Consider the following 20,300-nt stretch of genomic DNA (forward strand, 5'->3'; position numbering starts at 1 on the left):
TCCAACTCCACAAACGTGAATGGGGGACTCATCGCTCGAACGGAAATGCCCGCGATCAGGGAGGGAATTCGGGAAACGTCAAATCAAAAATAGGCAGGACGAACACGATTGGGATATGGGAGGCGTAAAACAGGTATCCCCTTTAGAATGGATATGCGTGTATATAGGGGAGGTGGATGTATATAAAAACAAGAGAAGAGGGGTGAGGAGGCTTAAGGGGGAGACAGGTTGACGTGCAGACCACAAAAAAGTCACGTAACTACCCGTCTATAAGTCAGAACGAAGAGTGGGGAAAAGAAAACATATCATGAAAGCCAAAATGAGGGGAAGAGTAAAGAGCAAAATGAGAGAAAGGCAAAGACCGCAGAGAGACTAGAGAATTTGCAAGGACGGACGGGGAGTAGAAGCGCAAGCAAGAAAGGCAAGAACAGGTGACCAGATGAAGGACCGTCGAGCGGTGTATAGGTGGGAGTCGGCAGCGCTGGTTCCAGACGACAAGGAGAGGTTATGGTGGTTACTGACCTTTACTGCGTCTCCGGCTAAGACCACGAGGACATGAGCGGCGCTCAAAGTAGACCTTCTTACAAACCGCCAGCGATTCCTCGCAGCGTGATATTCTTGAAGGTGGGAAAGGAATTAGAATGGATAGAAAACGGGGCTCGTCTTCTGGGGCGCCGGCCAGAAGTATGACGTATGTAGGCAGGCCCTGGGGTTTGAAACCGCGGTAACAACCACTACCAACGAGTCGACGAGTGGCTGGGCTGAGTGGACTGAGAGGCTGAATTTGCCGCAGGTGACGATTGAGACGGACAGGCCTGACGATTTATACGGAGTGCCTCAGCAGTATATGCCCTCCGCAGCGGTCGAGTTAGCTGTTAGATCCCAGGGCGGCGCACCGGGCAAGAACTCGCAGCGAAGCCGGATAGGTATTAGGTAGCTGAGCGCTCAAGGTACGGAGAAAGAGTCCTCATGCGATTGGAGAAAAATCAACCAAGCGGCTGGTGTCATTCAAGTTCTCTCTAAAATAATCTTCAGAGAAAGAAGGTGACGGCGCATGGGTTTTCTCTCATTTGGGAGGCCTCGTGTGGGCACTGGATCACCCCCAATAGTAAATACTGAGTACGGTACCGGAACAGTGGGTAAAACACACAAGGCACTCTGCGGCTTTTCTTGCTGCTACTAGCACTGCTGGATGCGGCTATCCTTTCTCCTTGTTAGTAGTGGGACATGCTGGCTATAAAATTATGCATAATGTTCTCTCAAAGGCTAATTGTCCATTAAACCAAGCCTGGGTGATGTTCCCAAAGTAAAGGAGGCACGGAGTACAGGAGCATTACCCAAAGACCTACCAACGCTCGGGATGATGAAAGGAGTGATGTAATGATGCTTGGCGCTAAATCTCCTTCCCCAAATCCCGACCATCAAAATGCCTTATTTCCGTATGCTTGTGCCCTTCTGCCTAGGCTACGGAGTGCAACTCTCACCAAAAGCAATCATACCTACCCAGGCAGTGTCGTACTGATCCTGATTACACCCTTCGGACTTACCAGATATCTAGCCCTTGGTCTTTCTGAGATAAGGGTATCTCCTCGCTCTTTAGCTCTTTCCCAAAGGACACTAGTTCCTGGTTGAATCCGAACTGAGATTGACAGGGGAAGATCAGGCACAGGGATAATTAGTCAAGCAACTACTGTGAGTTTCTGACGGTATAGGCTGCCTCAACTAGTGTCTTGAGATTATTGAACGTAGTCAATCAATACATGCTCCCCACTAATAGGTTAGACATACCAGTCACTTCTTCTGTGCATACGTAGTTGGTCAGCCGCCACGGTTGCCCACATACCTGATACCAGAAGATGTACACGGACCTTCTGCTTATAACTGGACTCAAGCCGTTATAGTCCATGGTTTAGCCATGGATGTCATCATAAACCTAAAATTGCCTTGTTGCATGAACTCTATCGCCTCGCTAGAAGATTCTCGGCCGCTTCGACTTTCAAGGCACGCGTTGATCTTGTTCTTGATCCGCGCCGGGAGGATCACGGGAACGCCTCGACAAGGCTTTTATCCCACCAAACCTGGCAGTCGAGGGAATGCCTGAAATGCTGAAACATCCCGCGAGTCGCCTCAAACCAACTAATACTTCGAAGACTCGAAGTACGTACGTAGACTGAGACACCTTTGACAAAGCGGTAATTGTGGATAAATAGCCTCATACTCCGGCCGGAGTACCGTTACGAAGGAGATCCCTATCCGGATGTCAGCATATATACTTTGACGGCAAGTTCAGGGCTATCAAGGGGCTGGGTGCCTTGTTGATCGAGTCAGATCCCGTCCTCACCACGAATCCAGGCGTTGTTCGAACATCGCACGGTCTACTTCGCGGATTTTGGACTATAGTATACTTTCTATGGCCATGAAATCCTCGGTGCCCAAAGATGAGGGCATCCACGCTCAGCAAACGGGCGTCGAAATCGGTCCCTGGCTGCCAAGACGCAGTTCCCCAGCCTCTCCGGAAGCCTTTCCAAGTCATTATTTGCCACAGACCGCATCATCACCGGGGAAGCTTTACCCATGGCCCCGAACGGGGCTGTCTATGATGTATTTCGTGCCGACACGGTGCCGTGGTTATGCTGATTGTTCGAAAGCCTGTGCAACCTACTCAACGGAAATATATTCCTGAGGTTGCGCAAATAGCCCGGGGCCGGCGACCTGATGGCCAGGATAAGATAACCAAGGCTGGACTTAGCACAGAGTACTATCCAGACAGTCGCTGGCAACTCGCTGCTCTAAAGTATCCAGATGGCATGATGTGTCTCATGTCTCAAGTCTCCAAGCGTTCTGCATTGCAGCTGATCTCCCGCCAAGCTCGTGCTTCCCGCCTGACTAAGCTCACCCCATCAGGTCCAGAATCCACCTTGGATTGGGCTGAATTTGTCCTGAGGTTTCAATCGCAAACTTCGCCTTTCACCTCCAGCGCTGCCTGGGCCTGCATCTAGATTTATGACACGTTGGGTTGGACCCCCCTGCATGTGTACTTGAGCCTCCGTATCAAGACTAACCCTACGGCTGCTCTGCAGATTGGAACGCGGTCCGTCTTTGGTTCCTCGCACGGGCAAACCGCTCACTTCCCCCGTCCTTGGCGAAGGCTGCTTTCGTCGCCCTGATGACCGCCAGCCCCTTCGACCTTAGTCTTTCCCTCGATTGTTCCCTGTGACAACGCTTGTCATACGACTTTACATATGGCCGTATAAGTGAGGGGTGGCTGGATTAGCGAGGATATTTTGTGCACCCATTTGGCGGAGATGGATGATAGCCATATCCTTGGTGAGGACCTGCCCCTCCCACCGGCGCGGCTCTTTCAAAGACTCGCTCAACTGCCCGGATATACCTGGGACCAATCGTTTGAACCTTTCCATTCAACATATAACCACTGGCATGTCTTTGGTCTCCGACATGCTGCGGACCCCGACGTCTCCACCCCGCTCGCGACCTCGTCCGGACCTTCGAGTATATCGCGTACCTCCCCACGGACAGAGTCTCGGCCGCCTTTCCGCCACCACTGGAGAAGTAGCTTGAGCGAATCTAGTAGCGAGTTATCGTTATCCCGTCTCGAGCATGAATTTGTATGGATCCCGGTGGTGGCTAGGGTGTCGTCGCATGTCGTGAGATTGGAGCGCGAGTACCATATGATGAGGTCAATTGTACAAACTTCGGATCCAGAGTGCAGTCATACTATGCGGCCGCTAGATCTCATCCGTCTGCCCTCGGACCCTGGCGATGCAGGTCCGCTTCTGGTAGCCATCTTCGAGTCCCCGGGATTGAATATGTTACAGGGGCTGGTTGCATTTGGGCCGGCATGGTTTGCGATTGGCGGCAGAAGTGAGAGCGTGGAGCCAAGCCCTGGGGAGCAGGTTTCTCTATCCGTGTTTCTCGACTTCTCAATAGGCGCATGCGACTGCCTGGAGCTCCTCCACTACGGATTGAAAACAGTCCATGGCGAGATCCGCCCAGACGCCTTCCACTTCAACCGAGAAACCAGGTCTGTGAAACTGATGAACACTGGAAATGGCGCCAAGGCTTTCGACAATGTACTCAGCGAGGGCTGGCTGACAATATCGAGGGAACTCGGGGTGAAGAACAAACTACAGTTTATTGCACCAGAACAAACGGGACGAATGCCGACAGAGCCTGATAGTCGAACTGATATCTACGCCCTCGGAGTGCTTTTCTGGACTATGCTAGTCGGCAAACCAGCGTTTACCGGTACTGATCCAGTCGAAGTTGTGCAGAATGTTCTGGGCAAAAAACTGCCGCCGGTCTCGGCCAAGAGGATGGATATTCCGGACGCGGTCTCTGCAGTGATCCAGAAAATGACCCATAAAGCAGTCAACGAGCGGTACCACACTATATCCTCCGTTAAAAGAGATCTAGCGCAGATATCTCGGTTGCTTGGTGACGGCGATAGCGAGGCATTGAAAGACTTTCAAGTTGCACAGCGTGATGTCTCGTCCTTCTTCACCCTCCCATCGAAAATGTTCGGACGGCAGGGGGAGTATGATAAGGTATTAAGTGTGATTGAAAAGGTGTCAAGGCGTCAACAATCTTCCTATTCAAAAGCCGCTACTCAATTTTCAAGCCGGCTTGGGTCAAATTCTTCCCTGTCGGAAGGGCGCGTTGATAGCTTTGATCTTGCCTCAGTCTCGAGTGACTCTGGCTCGTTTCAACTGAACCCCAGAACCAGCACCAACGGCACTGCTTATAACCTCGGACGTGCCTCCACCCACGAGTCCTTCCATAGTACAGAGTCATCACTCTCTACGCCGAAGCCAATTACCAACAAACCCAAGAGCCCCGTGGATCCACGTCTAACTTGGGACAATACGGATCAGGATACCCATTCTTCAGGTGTCCCGAGCTTACAGGGGCACGAAAGTCCGCTTGTTCCGCTCAGCAGGCATAAGGCAGCAGCAAAATTCCGCCGACAAGGCAAGTGTGAGGTTATCACAATCAGTGGTGCTGCGGGTATTGGGAAAACTGATTTGCTGAACCGCATTCAACCAGCTATACGTAAACTAGGTTATATCGGTGTGGCCCGGCTGGACCGGGCAAGAAGGGTACCTTTTGAGCCTTTTGCGAAGGTTCTTGCCAGTTTACTTCGTCAGATTTTTTCCGAACGAGATGTGACAACGGAATACCACAACACAGTCCGCTGTGCTTTGAGGCCCATGTGGTCAACTTTACATCGAGTCTTGGAGCTCCCAGAGCAACTCATGTCACCAGGGACCAATGAGAAACAGGTGTCTCCCAAGTGTACGGCTGCCCAGTTCATCCTTAAAGATATGACGAGAGGTGAATCGTCGAAGCGGGCGCCTCTTCCACGTATTGATCAAGGACAGACGACTGTGGACTTCTTCCTCACCAATGCGGCGTCAAAGAACATGCGGCTGATGGAAACGTTCCTGGAGATTCTCAAGACACTTTCTCAGTTCAGGATGATTTGCGTCTGCATCGATGATCTACACTACGCCGACGACGAGACCATGGAGTTGATAACAAACATCGTTAGAATGAAGATTCCATGTGTTCTTATGCTCACGAGTCGGAAGTCGGAGCTCGAGTCCGACGCGATAAAATCACTCTTTGAGAATGACAATCCCACGGTGACAAGGATAGTCTTGAAGCCACTCTCGGAAGAAGAAGTGATGGAAATCGTGGCAGCCACTATGCACCAACCTCCGAACCCAACGTTGACACCTCTCGCAGCCGTCATCCAGGAAAAGAGCGTCGGAAACCCTTTCTACGTGCGAATGATGCTCGAAACCTGCTATAGTACGAATTGTATCTGGTACTCTTGGAAAAACTCTATGTGGGAGTTTGACCTTGACCGGATCTTCACTGAGTTTGTGGCACCCCGATACGGCGAAGGGCTGGGAATAGGGTTTATTACCAGACGCTTACAGGACCTTCCGCCGGCGGCGCGCTCAATTCTTGTATGGGGCGCCTTGTTGGGAAGTCCGTTCTCGTTTTCTTTGGTACAAAAGCTCCTCACGAGCGAGTTTTTGTACTCTAGCGAGGATGATGAGGCGGTGGATCTCACGTGTCCCCAGAATGCGAATCTCTTCAGACAATCCGAAGCCGATATGGTTGTTGGGTTACAGTTTGCCGTGCAAGCGAATTTTGTCATCCCTGGGAGCTCTGATGATGAATTTAGGTATGCCATAGGCTCTGTTCTTTACTCAACCGTACTCTGTTCTAATGGATCTCAGGTTTGCCAATGATCGGCTCGCACAAGCCGCCTCCTCATTGACCGAGGGGCGTAACATCGAAAAGATGCATTTCATCATATCCCAAGCGATGAGGAAGTATTACCACGATGGTCGTAGCCGTTATGCCATGGCAAGACATGTCGCCCTAGCCTCACGAATTATCAAATCTCGTGCCATTGAGAGGCTTGATTACCGAAAGATCCTATGGGATGCGGCGCAGATCGCTGCGCAATCAGGGGCACGCCCGACCGCACTTTGGTACTACCGCCACTGTGTTGCCCTTCTGCAAGATAATCCCTGGGATGACAATGGGATCGATGTTTATTATGATGAAACCTTACGCCTCCATATCGCTACCGCTGAGATGGCTTGGTCCCAAGGATTCAACACAGAAGCCCTCGATTTGCTACACAAAGTCTTTCACCATGGGAAAACGGCTGTCTGTAAATCGAGAGCATGGATTATAAAGGCCAAGATATACGCCCAGCTGGGTGACCATCCCCGTTCCATGAACTCTTTACTTACGTGTCTGGAGGAGCTTGGCGTGCATCTTCGAGAACCGACAACTTACGAAAAGTGTGACGCTGCCTATAATGTGCTCAAGGGCCATCTCGAACGAATGGATCTAAATGCGTTGGCTCGTAAGTCCGTCAGCAAGGACATCAATACCATCACGATCGGAACAGTGTTAGCGGAAGCAATGTCGGTTACCTTCTGGGATGACGGGCTCACATTTTATCGGACGGCTATTGAGATGATGAACCATCACCTTTTCCGAGGTGGATTCGTTCAGATATGTATCGGCTGTTCTCACCTCGCCATGATCGCCTTCAGCAGGTTTCGGGATCTTGATCTCGGTGTAAAGCTCAGCGAACTAGCGCTAACGTTACTCGACCGGTGTCCTGAGTTGTGGACCCGCAGTCGTGGGTCTATCGTCTACAACTTCTATGTCGGCCATTTGCGAGGACCCCTTGCATCTACACTGCCAGCCCTTGAAGCTTCCGTTGAGACGTCACTCACCTTGGGCGATCCGTACATAACTTTGATTACCATATCAGCAATGGCCATGACTAGGCTATTTCTCGGGCACGACCTGGTCCTTGTTGAAGCATTCTGCAATGAAGGCCCGATGGAAATCAACGACTGGGAGGTTGATACTCGCGGCGGAGCTACACTTGTTACTTTGAGGTAAGTGTGCTTTTTTTGGGACCTTGAGCATATGCTCGACCTGAGCCCCTGTTGAAGGATTTAGAGCTAAGTATATCCTACAGGCAAGTTGCACGGGCTTTACAAGGAAAAACGGAGTATCGAGTGGCTGACACCGTGCTGAATGACGAGAGCCATATAACCACCGAATACATTGATTTCCTGGAAAAGAGTGCAAGCAACCCCGATCGTCCTCGTGACATCTATCATGCTCTCTCAATGATTCCGTTGTATCTCTACGGACATCATGCCAAGGCTATCCAGTTGGCTACAGAAATGGGCGAGAGCATATCCCGGCTCTGGTCGTCCCGAGTCTCTTACGTCGTTTATTTCTACGCAGCCCTCTCTCACTTGACGATGCACAACGACAATCCAACGAGGGCATACCTTGACGGGAAACTTGATATAGTCCTAAAGTATAAGGCCGAGATTGACTTTGCACGACGCGCATGCGATGCCAATTATGCGATGTGGTCATTGAGCCTAGAGGCGTTGATTTATGAGGTTCAAGATGACCACACTTCTGCGCTCCAGGCGTTTGAAGCCGCCATTGATCATTGCCAAGTCCATCAATATCCAATGGAAGAAGCTCTAGCTCTAGAGCTTTACGGTACTGTGCCGCCACACCTTCTGGCTTGTTTATGCTAATCCTTCATAGGAGAATTCTTGGTCCGCCGTGGCGCGAAGAGAGCAGCACGCTCCGTGATGCAGGACGCTATCACTGCATGGGCGGCAATTAGCGCTGTTGGCAAGGCATCCCAACTGACCGAAAAGCACGAATGGCTATTGAGAACAGCCACATCATGCCGAAGCGTTGATGTCGGCTGTCAAACAGTCGATTCACTCCTTGAGATCAACCAGGCCGTCGGGCCGGAGCATGGTGGGGTAACCCAAACCATGCAAGAAGAAGATCGGAAACATCGTTGGCTAGAGCAGAGTGGCGCTACTGCTGCGACAACAGGCGAGCGCTCACTTGATATATCTGGCGTCGGACTAGGTAAGCCGCGGGCTTTCATCATTGATGTGTTAGTGCTAACACTAAACAGACATCATCGATCTCTCAAGTATACTAGAATCTAGTCAAGTTATGTCCTCTGAGCTACAGATTGACAAACTTATGACAAAGATGATTGAGATTGTCTTAGAGTCGTGTAACGGGTCTGACTTTGCAGTCATTGCGACCAACTTTGACAATCACTTTACCATTACCGCCGCGGGAGATCTTGAGAGAGGACAAAGGTCGTTTGTTGATGGCCTACCATTTTCTGAAATGGAAGATAAGATGGCTCAGCAGATCACTCACTATGTCATGCGGACCAGAGAAGAGGTGCTCGTCCATAGTGTACTCGAGGATGAGCGTTTCTCCAACGTCAGCGAGGCCTACCATACTCGGAATCCATTGAGTCGATCTGTGATTGCATTGCCTATCATGCAAGGAGAGCACCTCCATGGTGTCATTCAGGTTGAGGGAAAGCCAAACTCATTTACACAGCGGAATCTCGTGGTGCTCCACCTGCTGTGCAACCAAATCGGGATCTCGTTATCCAACGCGCTGCTTTTCCGCGAAATCCGCAAAGTTGGCGCTACAAATGCCTCAATGGTTGAAACTCAAAAACGAGCGCTCTCCCAGGCTCGGGAGGCAGAGCAAAAGGCCAAGGTTGCAGAAGCGGAAGCAAAGCACAATGTGAAGCTAAAAGAGGATGCTGCAAAGGCAAAGTCCATCTTCCTTGCCAATATCTCTCACGATTTGAGGACCCCGATGAATGGTGTCATTGGCCTTTCCGAGTTGCTCAAGGGAACAAAACTGGATCGGGAGCAGGATGAATACGTGGAATCGATCCGTGTCTGTGCTGATACGCTCCTTACTCTCATCAACGACATCCTCGACTTCTCGAAACTCGAGGCGGGCAAGATGAAGATTTCTACTGTACCCCTGAACATCAGAGAGACAATCTCAGAAGTCGTCCGAGCTCTGCGCTACACTCACCGAGATCGAGGACTCGAAACAATCGAGGATCTTGACGATGTTCCACCAGACCTTGTTGTCCTCGGTGATCCCGTCCGACTCCACCAGATCTTCATGAACCTCCTCAGCAATAGCTACAAATTCACGCCCAAGGGATCCGTAACTGTTTCAGCCAAGGTCACCCGCGAGGGCAAAGGGCGCGTCCGTCTCGAATGCTCAGTATCTGACACAGGCATCGGCATTCCTGATGAGCAAAAGCCACGACTTTTCAGGCCCTTCTCCCAAGCAGATAGCTCAACAGCTCGATCCTACGGCGGCAGCGGCCTTGGTCTAAGTATCTGCAAAGCCATCATCGAAGACGTCCTAGGCGGCGCGATCTGGCTCGAATCCACCCCCGGCGCCGGCACAACCGTAACCTTCCACCTCTCCTTCAACAAAGTCAAGTCCGAAAACGGAAGCACGCCCTGGTCCAAGTCTGCAATCACAGACAAGGCCGCGCCCCGCCCCGTCGCTCGCGATCTCACCATGATCCCCCGCGACCAGATTCGCGTCTGCATCGCGGAAGACAACCCTATCAACCAGAAGATTGCCGTCCGCTTCGTCACCTCCCTTGGCCTACAGTGCGAAGCATGCAGCGATGGCCAGCAAGCCGTCGACGCCCTACGCGCTCGCTCAAAGGAAGGAAACCCCTTCCACGTCGTACTCATGGACGTCCAAATGCCCACATTGGATGGATACAATGCAACGCGGGAGATTCGCAAAGACCCCGACCCCAACGTCAACGAGGCACTTGTCATCGCGATGACGGCGAGCGCAATCGAGGGCGACCGCGAGAAATGCCTCGAGGCCGGCATGAACAATTACCTGCCCAAGCCCGTACGGTCGAATATCCTGAGCGACATGTTGGATAACTATCTCGCCCCCGTGCCAACATTTACCAGAACGAGAATGTCTGTGCGTGGGAGGGGGAGTATGAGTGCCGATTCTGGATCCGCAGCGTCGGCCAGTATCGCCTCGTCTGGTAGTATCCCGTCGTCCGGCGCTGGTTCCGTTTCTACCTCGACCTCTGGCTCTGATGGGACTGGACGTGCTCTTCCTGAGGAGCCGCCCCATACACAGTCTAAATGAGTCGGTATGAGCAAGCACCCCCCTTCTTGTTTTCCTTGAACTGCCTATCCAGTCCTGTCCTGTGCTGTCCTATAAATACCACCACCGCTACTACCCTTCCTGTTTTTGTTTAATTGGATCTAGCGTGTTTTTGTTCGAGTTCGATTTGTATAATGGGATAATGGGATAGACTGTTCTTATTCTTCTCCTCGCCTCATCCTTATCTCTTTGGTTTTGGGGGTTGTGATTGATTCATTGGATTATGACTTTCGTTCTTCTCTTGCATTCGATACCTATACCTACCCATCTACAAACCTACCCATTGGAGTTTCCTTCAGATTCAGGGCATTTGAATCCGTTATCCTCAGATGCGAATATCATTCTTACCTTTCTCTCTGTCCACTGCCCTTCATAACGCGTTTTTGGAACGAATCAATGAGTCTTATGTAGTATTTCGCGTCTCGATCTGCGGTTATATTATGTCATGATGACCAAAAAGAATGCAATCTATATGATGTGTTAGGTTCTGTCAGGTTGCTATGGCACGAGTACACAGGTACCGTGAATTGTTGTCCCTGTGAAGTGTCTCTCTGTAAGCCGTTCCACGTAAGAGATACTCTGTCCTCCGATCTGGTCGGGTGGCTTCGATGCGTGCCATGGTAGCCACGAGAATGAGGGAGGTATAAGGTCTCAGCCACGAATATACGAGTCAGGCAGGTAGAACGCCCTTCCAATGGGGAACCCCGGATGTCGGTTCCAGCCAAAAGAAGCGACAGGCATACAAACCCTGGTCCGGATTCCGAGACCCTGGGAGATCTTAGGCAGCGACCCGCAACCTCAATCGGTCGGATCGGTCCCTAGCATGGCTACCTATTATTAACAGTCTACCCCTGGGCGCGCTGCAGCTGTGATGCGGTAGAGTGGATATGGAAAAAGAAAAAAGGGGAGGAAACCAGGAACTGCTGCAGATTGTCAACGCACCCAGGGGAAGCCGGAAGGTACCGCGGTTGAGAAAGCCAGAATGTATATTTCCACCTACCACATAGGTACCAAAGTCCTTGCTTACGGGATTGGGTATATCGTAAAGAGCCCAGTGGCTGCCAGTACTCCAACAATGGACGGAACAGGTGTCGTTGCGTGTATGCACCGCTGGCAAACAATAGACCACCTCGGACATATCAGGGTCACTTCCGAGCTCAGGCTCCAAGTTTCGTGCTTTCTGGGTTGTACATAGACCTCAAGTATAGATCCTGTTGCAATGGGACTTCCTCGCCCGGTGGCACCTTCATTGCCGCAACCGTGGTACAACAACGTACCCTGCGGCTACATGCAGGCCGCTCGGAAACGGCCACGAATGGGGGAATTTAAAAGGGGTGATCAAGAAAATGTGCCTCTCGGCGGTGCTCGAATAAGCTGTTTCCCACGCGGGTAGTTCTGACACCTAAAGCACGTTCGTTTGTGACGGACAGCGGACGAAAACAGTCGCCGTTTCTCTTTCGCAGTTTTGTCTCGGGGAACTAATAAGCGGCCTAATCGGCTGGCCGGGTAGATATTGACTTTAGGGATAGATAGTCTCTTACTCTCGGCCTTTCTCGGGCTCAATTTGGCGTGTGTAACGAGCATATCGTCGCAGAGCCATATGCTTCGGGCATGTCTGCATTTGACTGTCAGATGTTTCGGCAAATCTCATGTGCGTTTGTGCTGCTCAAGATGCACAAAACACCGCATCGGACGGTCTGCCGGGCCTTATGGTGTCTGTCCAGACCCTGTTCCTTTGCTCAAAGACAATGGATTCTCACCGACTCGTTCCTCTACCGGCGGATCCCAGAAACAACGGGAATGGATACCCTAATCTCCATACCGACTCTAAGGTTGCGCCGAAGTTGTCATGATGGTGTCACAGTTTGGGATCAAACGAGGCTGTCGCTACCCAGGGAACCGGTCTCGAGAGAGAAACCACAAGACGATTGGCACAAACGGCCCTGGGGTGGATTGATAGAACAACACATACGGTGAAGGAAGCTCGATTGCATCCGGTTCGTTGTGCCATCGCTACCAGTCGTATTGGGCGCCCTGTTTGGTATCACCCGGATTGCTGTCGTTGAAGGCAGAGAGATATAAGCCGACTCGCTTCCGGCCCCAGGGTGAGCTACCATCACAATTGAGCATCTTGCAAAGTTCCCATCATTGCATCTATCTCCTTCCATTTTCGTGAACTCAAGTGCCTGCACGCAAGACTTGGCCCTCTCTCAGAATCATCCAGAACCAACACCCGATCAAAAGAAACTCACCGTTGACCTGGAGTCATACAAATCAGCTCGTTGTCAGAACCTACAAACCACTTTCAACCATATCCATTCCGAAAATGCCTTCCAAGCCTTCCAGCAAGAACGCCCTCCCCGAGCCTCAAGGCCTCAAATACGACGAGTCCGATATGGCACTCTTCCGCGCAAAGCTTTCGTATCACTCTACAATCGACAGCCGGCTCGCCTCAAACGATACCAACCTTGCGTCCATCTCTGAGCATCAAGCCCGAATTATCAAGCGATGGGAGATGTTGAAGCAGGTGGAGAAGGATATGACGGACAAGGGCAAGGTCCTGTCTCCAGGGGAGAAGAAGCAGCTGGCTCAGTATGAGTGGCGGTACAAGATGTTGGAGGAACTCGCAACGAAGAGCAGCAGGTAAACAGGAAGGAGCGAGCACGGCAACACTCCTGGAGCTTCGACTCGGGCAAGCCATATCCGGGGAGGCATTGCATTGCATCGCATTATGGCGTTCATCCTTAGAACTAGAACTTTTCACGAATCTCATTTTTCAAGAATGTCTTCCCCCTCCAGCTTGGCTCTGTACCTAATATCTTTCACTTCAATGCCAATATACTCTCTGCCTGTTTCCCCCAGTCGTCTGCGATTCCGTGGATCGAATACCGTAACGGTTACTCAAGCCCGAAGCTCAAAGTAACCTCGAGTTGACATTTCATTTAGACGTCACATTGTTACACCGCAGCTTGGTGGCCATTGCCATTTAGTCGCAGCCGAGGCGAGTGTCAAGTTGCATCAAGGTCAACCCCTAACTACACCCGCCGTCGGGTACACAAGGCTGCGGGAGCACTTCGAGCTCGGTTTCTGTAAAGTACCCCATCCCATGGTTCTATGGCGAGATCGATTCGGGACAGTGCGCTTATCGGAGAGCTCCGAACAAGGATGGACTGGGGTAGTGGGGCAGCGAGACAGGAACGAGGCCATTGAAGGGCGAGATGTTGCGATTGGTAATTGAAACTCAGGAGACGAGTCGGAATCGAGGATGGGATGGAGAACCCGGATGATTTAGGAGGAGAAAATGCACGGAGGGAGATGGAAGAAGCATGAGGGGATGGGATCGAGTAATCGCGGCGTCGTCCTTATCTGTGGATAACATCATCTCCAACCCCGCCATCTCAACCTTATAGTTATTGCACGGCTTCGGCCCATCCTTCAAGGTTCTCTCTCCTTTCCTGTCCCTTCCTGAACTTACGAGGAGACGAAGCACACCATGGCAGACATCACCTTCATCCCAGCCTCAGACATCGACAAGGTCTTCGCGCACACGACCAACCTCGCCTCCGCCGCCCTGAACAGCAAAGTCCTCGCCTGCTCAAACGACTACTTCGCCGCCGCTTCCAACCTCCTCACCCCGACACCCCCCATCAACCGCCCCGGCGTCTTCATCCACACAGGCGCCTGGTATGACGGCTGGGAAACCCGCCGACACAACCCCGACCCCTACGACTGGGTCGTGATCAAGCTCGGCGTCGCCAGCGGCTCCATCCAAGGCGTCGAAGTCGACACGGGCTTCTTCGTCGGCAACTACGGCGAAAAGGCCGAGCTCCAGGCCACCTATGCCCCCGGCGTCAGCGACGCCGATATCGCTGACCCCAGCTACAGCGGGTGGACGACGATTCTCCCGCCACAGGAATGCGGGCCGTCACAGCGCCGCGCGTGGAAGCTGAACAGCTACGATGCTGCTAACCCGACGCCGTACACGCACGTGCGGCTGCTGATGTACCCGGATGGTGGGTTCGGCCGGCTTCGACTGTATGGCCATGCTATCCCGCCCACTCTTGAGTCTACGTCGCAGGATCAGAGCGAGTTACCGGCGGAAGAACTATCCTCTGCGCTCTTGGGTGGTCTCGCACTCGGCGCCTCAGACCAGCACTACACGCCCTGCAGCAACTTGCTCCTCCCCGGCCGCGGAAAGGACATGGGCGATGGCTGGGAAACAGCCCGATCCCGCGCCAAGGGCCACGTCGACTGGGCTATCGTCAAGCTTGGACTACCCGGTTCCGTGTCAAAGGTCATTGTCGACACGAAGGATTTCCGCGGTAACTTCCCCCGCGCGGTGCGGGTTCACGGACTAGCCGCGGGCTCTGTTGGTAGTGATGAGATTCCTGCGCATGACCATGCAGGATGGACGGAGATTGTCAAGGGTGATAGGCCTTGCCAGGCGGACACGGAACATGTTTTTGAGGGCGCGGATCTTGCTGCTGATACGAGGACTTTCACTCATGTCAAGCTTACTCTTGTGCCAGATGGAGGAGTCAAGCGGTTCCGTGTTTTTGGAAAGAGGGATATCTTTGCTAAAAAATAAATAATAGACCAGAATGAATTTATCTTACTCTAGGAGATATATCACTGTGCTGCTGTATTTGCTCAAATGTATATTTTAGCTTAGCTGAATCACTTGGGGTGATATTGCTAGGAACTATAAGAAGAAAGACACTTCCATAAAGAAGAGATCTCATCAAACTGATAGTGGAATAACTATGAGATAGTTTGGTAGGTATGTAGGATGCCAGCCCACGTGTGAGCCCTAAACCTAACACTACAGGATGACCAAACCACCAACAACGAATTCAAGGCAACGTCGGCATAGAGTAAATCAAGCCTCACCCTCGCCTTGCACGCCTTGCATCTCCCGCTTCGCATGGTAAATATCCAGCGACATCTTGACAGGCCTAACCCCAGGCGTCTCGAAGACAGCATCAATCTCCTCCAGCGTCAACTTGCTAGTTTCAGGGAACACAAAGTAAGACAACACAAGCTGCACCGTGTTATAAACAATATAGACCACCCAAATCTTGTAACCAAGCTTGTTAATCCCGACGCTTATCCCATACGTTTGTACCGCCCCGGCCGCTGACTGAATGAGGGTATACAGGGCCATACCCTTTGAACGAAGCGGTAAGGAGAGAATTTCGATGGGGTAGAGGTTATGCATTGTCGCGACGAACATTGCCGAGAAGGTCTGGTACATGTAGATCCAGAGGACTGTGAGTCCGGCAGCGGCCTTGGTGCCGTTCACGTCGTACTGCCAGGATGTAATCGTCGTTGTTGTCTGGAAAAGGATCATCGTTCCTAGCCCGGCGAATATCATGGTTCTTCGGCGGAATTTGTCGATGATGAGGGCACCTACTGCGGTGAAGACGAAGTAGACACCTGTTGTGCCGAGTTGGATTCCTTGGATCTTGATCGACTCCTCGATGCCAATCGTGTTCAAGGCAGGCACCATCTAGATATAGGACAGGGTTAGTTAGGGGCAAATACTGTACGAGTAAGAGGGTAGGGCTCACGTAGTAGGTGATAATGCCGCCGCCGTTCCACTGCTGGAATACAGAGTAGAGGGCCAGTACTAGAAGGCGATAGTGCACGGTGCGCTTCAGAAAGACGGAGAAGTCCCAGAACTTCTGGTGGCCGGCGCGGTCGTTTTCAATGGAGGCTTCCATTTGAGAGACCACAATGTTCACAATCGGCTGGTTGATGTCGCCGCTTGTTGTGTGGTATTTGGCAATGACGCGCCGGGCTTTGTCACGCTGCCCTCGCATGATGTAGTAACGGGGAGACTCGGGACAAAGTGTGTACATTCCCAAGCAGACCAGTGCCGGGAATATCATGTTGAGGTACAGAGGCAAACGCCATTGCAGGTTGCCGTCAACCTTGTTGATCCCGATCAGGGCCGCACTCATGCACATACTGCCGATCTGGAAGCAGGCGCCGAAAATACCGACTAAGAGACCTCGAAGGTGGGTGGGCGAAATCTCACCCATGTATTGCGAGCTTGACATTAGGGCAGTACCGAAACCCATGAAGAACCTTCCAGCCATAAACCATTTGATGTTCGGTGCGGTAGCTTGAAGAATGCACGCGATTACCACGAGGAAATTGCCGAGGAAGTTGACGCTGCGACGGCCGATGATGTCGGCCAGCGAATAGAAAGGCGCACCGCATGCCATTCCGATCTGCATCAGCGCATTGAGAAGGCCGTAAGTTGAGCCAGAGGTCCCGAAGCCAAAATAATCATGCCAGGAATCGTAGGCATTGATACCGCCAATGACAGCCCAGTCGATACCATAACCTGCCTGGTTGCAGCCTTGGACGAACAGAACGAGGCATAGGCGGACACCAGTCCAAGATCGCATAGTCAGCGACTCTCGAGAAAGTTTGAACAAATTGTCCTCTGTCAAGCTGGCGAGGACGGCTTCTTCCACATGGTCGATGCTTTTAGCCGGAAGGTCTTTCTCCACGGCCGCAGCCATTACAGCCTCCTTTCTTTCCTTCATGGTGACCGAGGGCTGAAAGCGTGGACGTTTCCTCTTCAAGGAACTGGGGTTACCAGACAGCAAGGTAGACGGAAGGACTTCCGCGCACTATTATATACATGGCTCGACCAACCGCCTCAAGTGATTCAGTTGGAAGCCGGGCGTGGTTCCTTTTCCTAGACGTAGCGTGGCGTCCAAATGGGACGTATGACCACGGGATAAGAGTCAAAGCAGACAGGATTCTGGACTTGCCGCCCCTCTCACTACGGGTGCATGAAGTTCTGGCCATCCACAAGAATGCTTAGGACATGAGATTAGCCGGGGAAGAAGCAAGCACCAGCCAATCGGCTCCAAACAATGGAGAAGGGAACCCCAGACTCGATAGGCTGCTAGCTTAAGAAGGCTAAGCTCTAGTTGCTTTTTCCGGGGTTAGAACCTTGCTCATTTGGCGGGATCAAACTTGTGGCGGAGGGGAATTCCCATCGTGCCACCGGCCGCTATACCGTATGCAAGGAGAGAGAGGGGATGGAAACTGCTACGGCAAATTTCCGCGAATCAGAAACTATTCAGAATTTGGAGGAGATAGGCGCAGGATTTCGCCCACCGAAGGCAGCATGGAACCAAGCTGCGCTGCTCCCGTTTCTCGTCCCTTTTGGTCTCGGTCAACGGCCCGTGTCGCCTGAGTTCATCGCTAAGGGATTCAAAATACACTCTGAGCCCGTGATTCAATTGAAGGCCGTGAAATCAGGTGGCCATGTCCGAGCTTTGGTATCAACAGCCCGCCGCTGGATGGAACGAAGCGTTACCGGTGGGAAATGGACGCCTTGGGGCGATGGTCTATGGCAGAACCGACACAGAACTGCTCCAACTCAACGAAGACTCGGTTTGGTACGGCGGTCCGCAGAACCGTCTCCCAGGGGATGCCCTAGCAAACCTGCCACGTCTTAGGCAGTTGATTCGAGAAGGCGCCCACAGGCAGGCAGAACAGTTGGTTCGTCGCGCATTCTTCGCTTCGCCAAATAGCCAGCGGCACTATGAGCCTCTTGGGACGCTGTTTCTGGAGTTCGGACACCACTTTGATGAGGTCACGGACTATAGGCGGTCTTTGGACTTGAACGAGGGCATAACTCACGTGCGCTATGAGTACAGCGGTGTCAGGTTTCATCGGCAAGTGCTCGCTAGTTATCCAGATGATGTGTTGGTCATACGGGTACAAGCTTCGCAACGCACTGAGTTCTTGGTTCGCCTTAGTCGACTTAGCGAATTGGAGTACGAAACGAATGAGTTTCTTGACGATATCGTGGTAGATGGCCAATCCATCAAGATCCATGTCACACCTGGCGGCAAGAACAGTAATCGGGCCAGCTGCATAGTAGGCATCCGCTGCGGAAGCGACGATGAGGAACCAGGGAGGGTCGACCGTGTGGGCAACAGTCTCATCATCAACGCGCGCGACGCTCTGATTGTGGTAGCAGCTCAGTCAACATACCGTTGCAGAGATACCGACCTTGACCGCACGACGATTGCCGACCTCGAATCAGCCCTCGGTCATTCGGCTGAAGAGATATGGACTCGGCATATTAAGGACTACCAATCTTTGTATGGCCGCGTGCAGTTGCAACTGAGACCAGATGCATCAGATATACCAACGGATCAGCGCATTCTGAACGCACGAGATCCAGGGCTTGTCGCCCTGTACCTGCACTACAGTCGCTACTTGCTGATATCATGTAGTCGTCCTGGCAAGAGAGGAAACTCTGATCGTGTCCTTCCTGCGACGTTGCAGGGTATCTGGAACCCATCGTTTCATCCTCCTTGGGGATGCCGCTACACGATCAACATCAACCTGCAGATGAACTATTGGCCTGCAAACGTGGGCAACTTGTCGGTGTGTGAGGAGCCCCTGTTTGCTCTGCTCGAGCGCCTTGCAATCACTGGCAGGGAAACTGCACGCAAGATGTACGGCTGCCGTGGGTGGACAGTGCACCATAATACGGATCTGTGGGCAGATACTGCACCTGTCGACCGCTGGATGCCAGCCACTTTGTGGCCACTTGGCGGTGCCTGGCTTTGCACTCATGTTTGGGAGCAATTCCTTTTCAACAGGGATAAGGCCTTCTTGAATCGCATGTTCCCAGTACTGCGTGGATGCGTCGAATTCCTGTTAGACTTTTTAGTAGACGACGCCTCGGGGCAATACAAGGTGACCAACCCATCGTTGTCACCTGAGAATACGTTCTGTGATGAGAAGGGCAAAGAGGGTGTGCTCTGCGAAGGCTCAACCATTGACATTCAACTTGTCCGTGCGGTGCTGGAAGCATTTGTTGACTCGCTGGAGGTACTTGGTCTTTCGGAGGATGAGCTCCTGCTCAGTGTGCATGATACTCTACGCCGCCTGCCCCCAATGCGAATTGGCGCGGAAGGTCATCTCCAAGAATGGATGATTGACTATCGTGAGAATGAGCCGGGCCATCGGCATGTATCGCACCTCTGGGCTCTTTATCCAGGCAAGCACATCAACCTGGAAACTACACCCGAGCTGGCCAAAGCCAGTGCTGTCACTCTACAACGGCGACAGGCAGCTGGTGGCGGCCATACGGGGTGGAGCAGGGCGTGGCTAATCAATCTTCATGCGAGACTAAGAGATCCAGATCAATGCGCAGAGCATGTAGAACAACTTCTGGCGCGATCAACTCTCCCTAACCTTCTGGATACGCATCCACCTTTTCAGATAGATGGCAACTTCGGCGGCGCCGCCGGAATACTGGAGATGTTAGTGCAGTCGCATGAAGACGGCATTATACGATTACTTCCTGCCTGTCCAGTAGGATGGCGAAGTGGACGGCTTCGAGGCGTTCGCGCGCGTGGTGGATTCGAGTTAGAATTTGCATGGGAGGATGGAATGATCAGAGGCCCAGTTATTGTAAAGTCAGACCTGGGACTTAGGGCAGTGGTCCATTATCCCAATAACGGTCCATGTAAGGTTGTGGAGGGTGTGGGTGTTATGGTCTTGCATGAGGACAATTGATTGAGCACCCCAACTGAACTGGCCTAGCCGGCAGAATCGTGTATTATTCGTGAACAATACAGCCTGCTTAGAGTCTCTAATTGAGAAGCTTCGTGGAGTTTGTGAGATCTCCTGAGCTCCAGCTCCACGGCAGCCCCCTCATGCGGACC

The 20,300-nt window shown here is 52.1% G+C and overlaps 5 protein-coding genes across 5 annotated transcripts; 4 read left to right on the forward strand and 1 right to left on the reverse strand.

The window, feature by feature from the left end:
* Positions 1-3,305: 3,305 nt before the first annotated feature.
* On the forward strand, positions 3,306-10,569 carry DSM5745_03465 (putative sensor histidine kinase/response regulator; the record flags this gene model as incomplete). The annotated part of the gene is made up of 5 exons (XM_026745481.1): positions 3,306-6,214; positions 6,270-7,457; positions 7,541-8,085; positions 8,134-8,472; positions 8,522-10,569. 5 exons carry the CDS (start codon positions 3,306-3,308, stop codon positions 10,567-10,569), a joined length of 7,029 nt encoding a protein of 2,342 aa, XP_026606347.1.
* A 2,344-nt stretch (positions 10,570-12,913) lies between these two features.
* DSM5745_03466 (uncharacterized protein) lies at positions 12,914-13,234 on the forward strand (the record flags this gene model as incomplete). Its single annotated transcript, XM_026745482.1, has 1 exon — positions 12,914-13,234. One exon carries the CDS (start codon positions 12,914-12,916, stop codon positions 13,232-13,234), a length of 321 nt encoding a protein of 106 aa, XP_026606348.1.
* Positions 13,235-14,080: 846 nt separating this feature from the next.
* DSM5745_03467 (allantoicase) lies at positions 14,081-15,175 on the forward strand (the record flags this gene model as incomplete). The annotated part of the gene is made up of 1 exon (XM_026745483.1): positions 14,081-15,175. The coding sequence occupies one exon, from the start codon at positions 14,081-14,083 to the stop codon at positions 15,173-15,175; it is 1,095 nt and encodes a 364-aa protein (XP_026606349.1).
* Positions 15,176-15,466: 291 nt separating this feature from the next.
* On the reverse strand, positions 15,467-17,144 carry DSM5745_03468 (putative MFS sugar transporter protein; the record flags this gene model as incomplete). Its single annotated transcript, XM_026745484.1, has 2 exons — positions 15,467-16,096; positions 16,158-17,144. The coding sequence occupies 2 exons, from the start codon at positions 17,142-17,144 to the stop codon at positions 15,467-15,469; spliced, it is 1,617 nt and encodes a 538-aa protein (XP_026606350.1).
* Positions 17,145-17,877: 733 nt separating this feature from the next.
* DSM5745_03469 (glycoside hydrolase family 95 protein) lies at positions 17,878-20,151 on the forward strand (the record flags this gene model as incomplete). Its single annotated transcript, XM_026745485.1, has 1 exon — positions 17,878-20,151. One exon carries the CDS (start codon positions 17,878-17,880, stop codon positions 20,149-20,151), a length of 2,274 nt encoding a protein of 757 aa, XP_026606351.1.
* Between the last annotated feature and the right edge of the window lie 149 nt (positions 20,152-20,300).

Source organism: Aspergillus mulundensis (genome assembly GCF_003369625.1).
Source record: "Aspergillus mulundensis strain DSM 5745 chromosome Unknown scaffold_2, whole genome shotgun sequence".
Classification (NCBI taxonomy): Eukaryota; Fungi; Ascomycota; class Eurotiomycetes; order Eurotiales; family Aspergillaceae; genus Aspergillus; species Aspergillus mulundensis.